General features: G+C 53.6%; 1 protein-coding gene across 1 annotated transcript; it reads left to right on the forward strand.

Annotated features, from left to right (window-relative positions):
- Window positions 1-630: 630 nt before the first annotated feature.
- PEX11B (peroxisomal biogenesis factor 11 beta) lies at window positions 631-9,936 on the forward strand. Its single transcript, XM_066608759.1, has 4 exons — window positions 631-781; window positions 3,465-3,580; window positions 3,651-3,852; window positions 9,309-9,936. The coding sequence occupies exons 1-4, from the start codon at window positions 726-728 to the stop codon at window positions 9,658-9,660; spliced, it is 726 nt and encodes a 241-aa protein (XP_066464856.1). The 5' UTR covers window positions 631-725; the 3' UTR covers window positions 9,661-9,936.
- The last annotated feature ends 401 nt before the right edge of the window (window positions 9,937-10,337 follow it).

The raw sequence follows: 10,337 nt of genomic DNA on the forward strand, positions 1-10,337 counted from the left end.
TCCAGTTGAGTAACGGAACTGAAAAGACTACATTGTCGCTCAATAAGCTAGGGGGAGGGGCCAGGCGTCGTTCTCCAATCATCTTCCGCCTTGCATATATTGATATTCCACAGCACTTCTGCTCGATTTAACCCAAACAACCAATCACTGTGAATCAGCCAACCTAAACAACCAATCACTGTGAATCAGCCAACACAAACAACCAATCACTGTGAATCAGCCAACACAAACAACTAATCAGGTTGTGAATCGAGCAGAAGTGTTGTGGAATATAGATATATGCTTCCGCCTTAGACTGAAGTGGGTGTGGTCTGTACTTAAACTAACGGGACTGGAACGTAATGCCAAATAGCTTTTACCACCTTCAGCCAATCAAAGACTCGATAAACCTAAAGGGGCGGAGTTAGAAGATAAACTAATAGACTTATGGATAGATTCTGTCATCCATCTATCGAAAGGGCGGAGCTAGGTAGTAATAGCCAATCAGAAGATTTTCTCCACAGAACTAGACCGATTACAAAGGGGCGTTAACGCGGGGGCAGAAGAGGCGGAGCGTCACGTGCCAATCACGGGGTGTGTACTGGTTGTCATAGTGACACACCAGCCTGCGCACTGCAGTGTAAGCTCCGCGCTTGCAGGAGGTTTGGCTTTATCCGTGACCCGTCCTCCACCCGGAAGTGTCCTGTTCTGTGATCTTTCCTCTCTCCGTGGAGCTGCGCGCACACATGGACTCCTGGGTCCGCTTCAGCAGCCAGAGCCAAGCCAAGGAGCGGCTCATCAGGTAATGTCCGCCGCCAGCTAACGGACTGGGGGGGACTCTAGAGGACAGGATAAGACCGAACTACAATGCCCAGCATGCCATGCGAGGCTCTAGGTACTGATTAGTCTCCTAGACACTGTAGGACTATAAATACCAGCATGCCACGGGGCACTATAATGTCCAGCTAGTCTGTATCACACAGGATAGGATTAGATACACGGCTCAGCAGACGGTATCACACAGGATAGGATTAGATACATCGCTCAGCAGACAGTATCACACAGGATAGGATTAGATACACGGCTCAGCAGACGGCATCACACAGGATAGGATTAGATACACAGCTCAGCAGACAGTATCACACAGGACAGGATTAGATACACAGCTCAGCAGACCGTATCACACAGGAGCAGATTAGATACACGGCTCAGCAGGCAGTATCACACAGGATAGGATTAGATACACGGCTCAGCAGACAGTATCACACAGGATAGGATTAGATACACGGCTCAGCAGACAGTATCACACAGGATAGGATTAGATACACGACTCAGCAGACAATATCATACAGGATAGGATTAGATACACAGCTCAGCAGACAGTATCACACAGGATAGGATTAGATACACGGCTCAGCAGACAGTATCACACAGGATAGGATTAGATACACGGCTCAGCAGTCAGTATCACACAGGATAGGATTAGATACACGGCTCAGCAGTCAGTATCACACAGGGTAGGATTAGATACACGGCTCAGCAGACAGTATCACACAGGGTAGGATTAGATACACAGTTTAGCAGACAGTATCACACAGGATAGGATTAGATACACAGCTCAGCAGACAGTATCACACAGGATAGGATTAGATACACAGCTCAGTAGACAGTATCACACAGGATAGGATTAGATACACGGCTCAGCAGACAGTATCACACAGGATAGGATTAGATACACGGCTCAGCAGACAGTATCACACAGGATAGGATGAGATACACAGCTCAGCAGACAGTATCACACAGAATAGGATTAGATACACAGCTCAGTAGACAGTATCACACAGGATAGGATTAGATACACGGCTCAGCAGACAGTATCACACAGGATAGGATTAGATACACGGCTCAGCAGACAGTATCACACAGGATTGGATTAGATACAGCAGACAGTATCACACAGGATAGGATTAGATACACGGCTCAGCAGACAGTATCACACAGGATAGGATTAGATACACGGCTCAGCAGACAGTATCACACAGGATAGGATTAGATACACGGCTCAGCAGACAGTATCACACAGGATAGGATTAGATACACGGCTCAGCAGACAGTATCACACAGGATAGGATTAGATACACGGCTCAGCAGACAGTATCACACAGGATAGGATTAGATACACGGCTCAGCAGACAGTATCACACAGGATAGGATTAGATACACGGCTCAGCAGACAGTATCACACATGACAGGATTAGATACACGGCTCAGCAGACAGTATCACACATGACAGGATTAGATACACGGCTCAGCAGACAGTATCACACAGGAGAGGATTAGATACACGGCTCAGCAGACAGTATCACACAGGAGAGGATTAGATACACGGCTCAGCAGACAGTATCACACAGGAGAGGATTAGATACACGGCTCAGCAGACAGTATCACACATGACAGGATTAGATACACGGCTCAGCAGACAGTGTCACACAGGATAGGATTAGATACACGGCTCAGCAGACAGTGTCACACAGGATAGGATTAGATACACGGCTCAGCAGACAGTGTCACACAGGATAGGATTAGATACACGGCTCAGCAGACAGTATCACACAGGATAGGATTAGATACACGGCTCAGCAGACAGTATCACACAGGATAGGATTAGATACACGGCTCAGCAGACAGTATCACACAGGATAGGATTAGATACACGGCTCAGCAGACAGTATCACACAGGATAGGATTAGATACACGGCTCAGCAGACAGTATCACACAGGATAGGATTAGATACACGGCTCAGCAGACAGTATCACACAGGATAGGATTAGATACACGGCTCAGCAGACAGTATCACACAGGATAGGATTAGATACACGGCTCAGCAGACAGTATCACACAGGATAGGATTAGATACACGGCTCAGCAGACAGTATCACACAGGATAGGATTAGATACACGGCTCTGCAGACGGTATCACAAGGGGACGTTCTGTGTGCGGTGTAGTGGTGATCTCCTCGCCCTTTGCTCTCCTCCCTGATAAGGACAGGGTTCACCTTTAGACCTCGGAGCGGAGTCCATGATGTGCAGCCGTGTCCTCCGTGACTTATGTTCTTGGCAACAGCAGCGGGTGTCACCCAGCTTCCCTAGAGCCCTGCACATCTGGTGGCCTTATTGGTTGTCACCCAGCTTTCCTAGAGCCCTGCACATCTGGTGGCCATATTGGGTGTCACCCAGCTTTTCTAGAGCTCTGCACATCTGGTGGCCATATTGGGTGTCACCCAGCTTTTCTAGAGCCCTGCACATCTGGTGGCCATATTGGGTGTCACCCAGCTTTCCTAGAGCCCTGCACATCTGGTGGCCATATTGGGTGTCACCCAGCTTTCCATGGTTGTGTTGTGACAATTGGTGCCATTCAGGGGTCTTGGAGAGCTGGGAGACGGCTGGTGATTGTTCATGTTGCCCCTCTCCTCTTGTCTTGCAGGGCGGCTCAGTACGCCTGCACGTTATTGGGGTACACACTACAGAAGAAGGGGGTCAGTAATGACATCATTGCAAGCATCAAGCAGCTGGAGGCGCACCTGAGCCTGGGCCGGAAGTGTGAGTATTAACCCCCTTACCCCTCCTCCTCCCGCCGGACCCCATCACACAACTTCTCCTCTCTCCACAGTGTTCCGATTGGGTAACTCGGTGGATGCCTTGGAGTCAGCGAAGCGCGCCATCCACCTGTCGGATGTGGTACTGCGGCTCTGCATCACCGTCAGCCACCTGAACAGGGCCATGTACTTCGCTTGTGACAACATCCTGTGGCTGGGGAAGAGCGGCCTGTCCAAAGGCATGGACCAGGAGAAGTGGAGCCAGCGCTCCTTCAGGTGGGTCCCGAGCTGCAGTCACCCCCAGAGCTGCAGCCGCTAGTCTTATGCCGCGGTGGCCCCCGGAGCTGCGGCCGCTAGTCTTATGCCGCGGTGGCCCCCGGAGCTGCGGCCGCTAGTCTTATGCCGCGGTGGCCCCCGGAGCTGCGGCCGCTAGTCTTATGCCGCGGTGGCCCCCGGAGCTGCGGCCGCTAGTCTTATGCCGCGGTGGCCCCCGGAGCTGCGGCCGCTAGTCTTATGCCGCGGTGGCCCCCGGAGCTGCGGCCGCTAGTCTTATGCCGCGGTGGCCCCCGGAGCTGCGGCCGCCGGTCTTGTGCCGCGGTGGCCCCCCGGAGCTGCGGCCGCCGGTCTTGTGCCGCGGTGGCCCCCCGGAGCTGCGGCCGCCAGTCTTGTGCCGCGGTGGCCCCCCGGAGCTGCGGCCGCCGGTCTTGTGCCGCGGTGGCCCCCCGGAGCTGCGGCCGCCAGTCTTGTGCCGCGGTGGCCCCCCGGAGCTGCGGCCGCCAGTCTTGTGCCGCGGTGGCCCCCCGGAGCTGCGGCCGCCAGTCTTGTGCCGCGGTGGCCCCCCGGAGCTGCGGCCGCCAGTCTTGTGCCGCGGTGGCCCCCCGGAGCTGCGGCCGCCAGTCTTGTGCCGCGGTGGCCCCCCGGAGCTGCGGCCGCCAGTCTTGTGCCGCGGTGGCCCCCCGGAGCTGCGGCCGCCAGTCTTGTGCCGCGGTGGCCCCCCGGAGCTGCGGCCGCCAGTCTTGTGCCGCGGTGGCCCCCCGGAGCTGCGGCCGCCAGTCTTGTGCCGCGGTGGCCCCCCGGAGCTGCGGCCGCCAGTCTTGTGCCGCGGTGGCCCCCCGGAGCTGCGGCCGCCAGTCTTGTGCCGCGGTGGCCCCCCCCCACCCCACCCCGAGCTGCGGCCGCCAGTCTTGTGCCGCGGTGGCCCCCCCCACCCCCCACCCCGAGCTGCGGCCGCCAGTCTTGTGCCGCGGTGGCCCCCCCCACCCCCCCCCCGAGCTGCGGCCGCCAGTCTTGTGCCGCGGTGGCCCCCCCCCCCCCCGCCGAGCTGCGGCCGCCAGTCTTGTGCCGCGGTGGCCCCCCCCCCCCCGCCGAGCTGCGGCCGCCAGTCTTGTGCCGCGGTGGCCCCCCCCCCCCCGCCGAGCTGCGGCCGCCAGTCTTGTGCCGCGGTGGCCCCCCCCCCCCCGCCGAGCTGCGGCCGCCAGTCTTGTGCCGCGGTGGCCCCCCCCCCCCCCCGCCGAGCTGCGGCCGCCAGTCTTGTGCCGCGGTGGCCCCCCCCCCCCCCCGCCGAGCTGCGGCCGCCAGTCTTGTGCCGCGGTGGCCCCCCCCCCCCCCCCCCGAGCTGCGGCCGCCAGTCTTGTGCCGCGGTGCCCCCCCCCCCCCCCCCCCCCCCGAGCTGCGGCCGCCAGTCTTGTGCCGCGGTGGCCCCCCCCCCCCCGCCGAGCTGCGGCCGCCAGTCTTGTGCCGCGGTGGCCCCCCCCCCCGAGCTGCGGCCGCCAGTCTTGTGCCGCGGTGGCCCCCCCCCCCCCCCCGAGCTGCGGCCGCCAGTCTTGTGCCGCGGTGGCCCCCCCCCGAGCTGCGGCCGCCAGTCTTGTGCCGCGGTGGCCCCCCCCCGAGCTGCGGCCGCCAGTCTTGTGCCGCGGTGGCCCCCCCCCCCCCCCCGAGCTGCGGCCGCCAGTCTTGTGCCGCGGTGGCCCCCCCCCCCCCCCCGAGCTGCGGCCGCCAGTCTTGTGCCGCGGTGGCCCCCCGGAGCTGCGGCCGCTAGCAGTGTATATACCTGTCCACCTTAATGCTGGTTTTTCCACTGCAGAAAAATTTACAGCAAATTTGACATTTGGTAATTAGGGGTGAATGCAGCTCTGGAGGTAACTGGAGTATAAACATAGCTAATGCAGAACCAGATGTGACAGCTGTCCAAGAATGATAAATGTAGCTCTGTATAAGAGTGGGGAATACTATTCTGGAGCTGACTGGTGATTGGGTGGTGACTGCAGCTCTGTGTGTGACTGGAGAACCTATATTCTGCATACAGATATATAAGGTTGGTGACTGCAGCTCTGTGTGTGAGTAGAGTACATACATTCTGCATAATGGTGTAAAAGGTTGGTGGCTGCAGCTTTGCATGTGACTGGAGTACATATTCTGCATATAGGTGTAAACCGTTGGTGACTGCAGCTTTGGATGTGACTGGAGTTTATACATACTGCATACATGTGCATAAGGTTGGTGACTGCAGCTCTGGGTGTGAATGGCTTATATACATTATGCATAGAGGTGTATAAAGTTGGTGACTGCAGCTTTGGGTATGACTGGAGTAGATACATTCTGCATACAGGTGTGAAACGTTGGTGATTCCAGCTCTGGGTACGAGTGGAGTATATACATTCTGCATACAGGTGTATAAGGTTGGTGACTGCAGCTTTGGATGTGACTGTAGTACATGGGCTCTGCATAGAGGTGTATAAGGTTGGAGAATGCAGCTTTCAATGTGACTGGAGTACATGCATTCTGCACACAGGTATATAAGGTTGGTGACTGCAGCTCTGGGTGTGAATGGAGTACATACATTCTGCAGACTTGTGTATAATGTTGATGACTGCAGCTCTGGGTGTGACCGGAGTACATGCATTGAAATGTATAAGCTTGGTGACTGCTGGTTTGAATGTGACTGGAGTTTATACATTCTGCATACATGTGCGTAAGATTGGTGACTGCAGCTTTGGATGTGAATGGAGTATATACATTTTGCATACATGTGCGTACGGTTGGTGACTGCAGCTCTGGGTGTGAATGGAGTATATACATTTTGCATACATGTGCGTACGGTTGGTGACTGCAGCTCTGGGTGTGAATGGAGTATATACATTTTGCATACATGTGCGTACGGTTGGTGACTGCAGCTCTGGGTGTGAATGGCTTATATACATTATGCATAGAGGTGTATAAGGTTGGTGACTGCAGCTTTGGGTATGACTGGAGTAGATACATTCTGCATACAGGTGTGAAACGTTGGTGATTCCAGCTCTGGGTACGAGTGGAGTATATACATTCTGCATACAGGTGTATAAGGTTGGTGACTGCAGCTTTGGATGTGACTGTAGTACATGGGCTCTGCATAGAGGTGTATAAGGTTGGAGAATGCAGCTTTCAATGTGACTGGAGTACATGCATTCTGCACACAGGTATATAAGGTTGGTGACTGCAGCTCTGGGTGTGAATGGAGTACATACATTCTGCAGACTTGTGTATAATGTTGATGACTGCAGCTCTGGGTGTGACCGGAGTACATGCATTGAAATGTATAAGCTTGGTGACTGCTGGTTTGAATGTGACTGGAGTTTATACATTCTGCATACATGTGCGTAAGATTGGTGACTGCAGCTTTGGATGTGAATGGAGTATATACATTTTGCATACATGTGCGTAAGGTTGGTGACTGCAGCTCTGGGTGTGAATGGAGTGCATACATGTGCGTAAGGTTGGTGACTGCAGCTCTGGGTGTGAATGGCGTACCTACATTATGCATAATGATATGTAAGGTTGGTGACTGCAGCTCTGGGTGTGAATGGCATACCTACATTATGCATAATGATATGTAAGGTTGGTGACTGCAGCTCTGGGTGTGAATGGAGTATATACATTTTGCATACAAGTGTATAAGGTTGGTAACTGCAGCTCTGGGTGTGACTGTAGTACATGGGTTCTGCATAAGGGTGTAAAAGGTTGGAGAATGCAGCTTTCGATGTGACTGGAGTACATGCATTCTGCGCACAGGTATATATGGTTGGTGGCTGCAGCTCTGGGTGTGACTGGAGTACATACATTCTGCAGACTTGTGTATAACGTTGATGACTGCAACTCTGGGTGTGACTGGAGTACATGCATTGAAATGTATAAGCTTGGTGACTGCAGGTTTGGATGTTACTGGAGTATATACATTTTGCATACATGTGCATAAGGTTGGTGACTGCAGCCCTACGTGTGACTGGAGTACATAAAGCTGCAGTCACCAACCTGATACACAAGTCTGCAGAATGTGAGTGTGACTGGAGAACCTACATTCTGCATATAAGTGTATAAGGTTGGTGACCTGCAGCTTTGGGTGTAAGTGGAGTACATACATTCTGCATAAAGGTGTAGAAGGTTGGAGACTGCAGCTGTGGGTGTGACTGGAATATATACATTCTGCATAGAGGTGTACAATCTTGATGACTGCAGCTTTGGATGTGACTGGAGTACGTAAATTCTGCAGACTAGTGTATAAAGTTGGTGACTGCAGCTTTGGGTGTGACTGGAGTACGTACATTCTGCAGACTAGTGTATAAGGTTGGTGACTGCAGCTTTGGGTGTGACTGGAGTACGTGCTTTCTGCATTCATGTGCATAAGGTTGGTGACTGCAGCTTTGGATGTAACTAGCGTACCTACATTATGCATAATGATATATAAGGTTGGTGACTGCAGCTTTGGGTGTAACTGGAGAACCTACATTCTGCATACAAGTATATACGGTTGGTGACCGCAGTTTTGGGTGTGAATGGAGTATATACATTCTGCGTACATGTGCGTAAGGTTGGTGACTGCAGCTCTGGCTGTGAATGGGATATATACATTCTGCATACAAGTGTATAATATTGGTGACTTCAGCTTTGGGTGTGACTGGAGTGCATGCATAGAGGTGTATAAGCTTGGTGACTGCAGCTTTGGGTGTGACTGGAGTGCATGCATAGAGGTGTATAAGCTTGGTGACTGCAGCTTTGGGTGTGACTGGAGTGCATGCAAAGAGGTGTATAAGGTTGGTGACTGCAGCTTTGGGTGTGACTGGAGAACCTACATTCTGCATACAAGTATATACGGTTGGTGACCGCAGTTGTGGGTGTGAATGGAGTATATACATTCTGCGTACATGTGCGTAAGGTTGGTGACTGCAGCTCTGGCTGTGAATGGGGTATATACATTCTGCATACAAGTGTATAATATTGGTGACTTCAGCTTTGGGTGTGACTGGAGTGCATGCATAGAGGTGTATAAGCTTGGTGACTGCAGCTTTGGATGTGACTAGAGTATATACATTCTGCATTCATGTGCATAAGGTTGGTAATTTCAGCTTTGGGTGTGACTGGAGTACCTACATTCTGCATAATGATGTATAAGGTTGGTGACTGCAGCTTTGGATGTGACTAGAGTATATACATTCTGCATACATGTGCGAAAGGTTGGTCACTGCAGCTCTGGGTGTGAATGGAGTGTATATACTTTCTGCATAGAGGTGTAAAAAGTTAGTGACTGCAGCTTTGGGTGTGACTGGAGTATATACTTTCTGCATACATGTGTATAAGCTTGGTGACTGCAGCTCTCGGTGTGACTGGAGTACATACATTCTGCATAGAGCTGTGTAAGGTTGGTGACTGCAGTATACGGTAAGGGTCCGAGGGGCTCACGCTCTCTTCTGCCCCCTCAGGTATTACCTCTTCTCTCTCATCATGAACCTGAGCCGGGACCTCTACGAGATGAAACTGCTGATGGAACTGGAGACGGGCGCCAGGCGCTCCTGTAAGGCTTCAGCTGAGAACGGCACTGTGTGCCCGCCGGGTGACCACCTACCGCGCCAGCTACGCCTGGTCATCCAGGTCCTGCGTAGTAACCCCCCGCTGCTGCTGGACGTGGTGAAGAACGCCTGCGACCTCTTCATCCCGCTGGACAAGCTGGGACTGTACAAGACCAACGCGGGTGTGGTGGGGCTGTGCGGCCTGACCTCCTCAATCCTGTCCATCCTCACCATCCTCCACCCATGGCTGAAGCTGAAGCCCTAACCGCCCCCTGGTGCCACCCTCCCTGCCCACTTATCACATGCAGGGGTGTGGGTAAGCTGGGTGGCATCTCTATGTACAGGGGTTATGTCCCTGGAGTAATGTGATGATGTGGAGGGTGGCGGTGGGCATGACCCTTGGCACGGGTGGCTCCTGTATTAACCCTGTAATGCCCAGCACTCCTCCCGTGATGGACCTGTGCGCTCATGAAGACAGCGCTGTATATAATGTAATATTGTAAATACTCCTCCCCTCCCATTAAAGAGTCGCCTTTTAGAACTGTGTCCACTTGTTACCGGCGACAGCCGACCAGGGAGATGCTGCCCATGTTACGGGAGCGGCTGCCAATCACTAACAGGACAGCCCATTGGACTGGTCAGTTCACAATGTGCACAGGTTTAACCCCTTCATAGCTGCCGAATGTAAATTTATGTTGGGCAGTCCTGAGGGGGGTGTGAAGCGGGCGTGGGAGTAGAGTCCACTCCACACCCGGCAGCTAACTGCCACGATTAGAATTAGCTCTTAACCTGGCAGGTAACTCGTTGGATACCATGGTCTAAGCTGACTGTGCAACTAACCAGTTAGTAGGAGGGTGGGCATGCCAGCCAACATGATCCAGGTGCCAATAGGCTAGCATGGCTGCCCAGAGTCTACTGCAGACATTCAAAACTCCAGGACTG

Source organism: Eleutherodactylus coqui, chromosome 6, assembly GCF_035609145.1.
Source record: "Eleutherodactylus coqui strain aEleCoq1 chromosome 6, aEleCoq1.hap1, whole genome shotgun sequence".
NCBI lineage: Eukaryota > Metazoa > Chordata > Amphibia > Anura > Eleutherodactylidae > Eleutherodactylus > Eleutherodactylus coqui.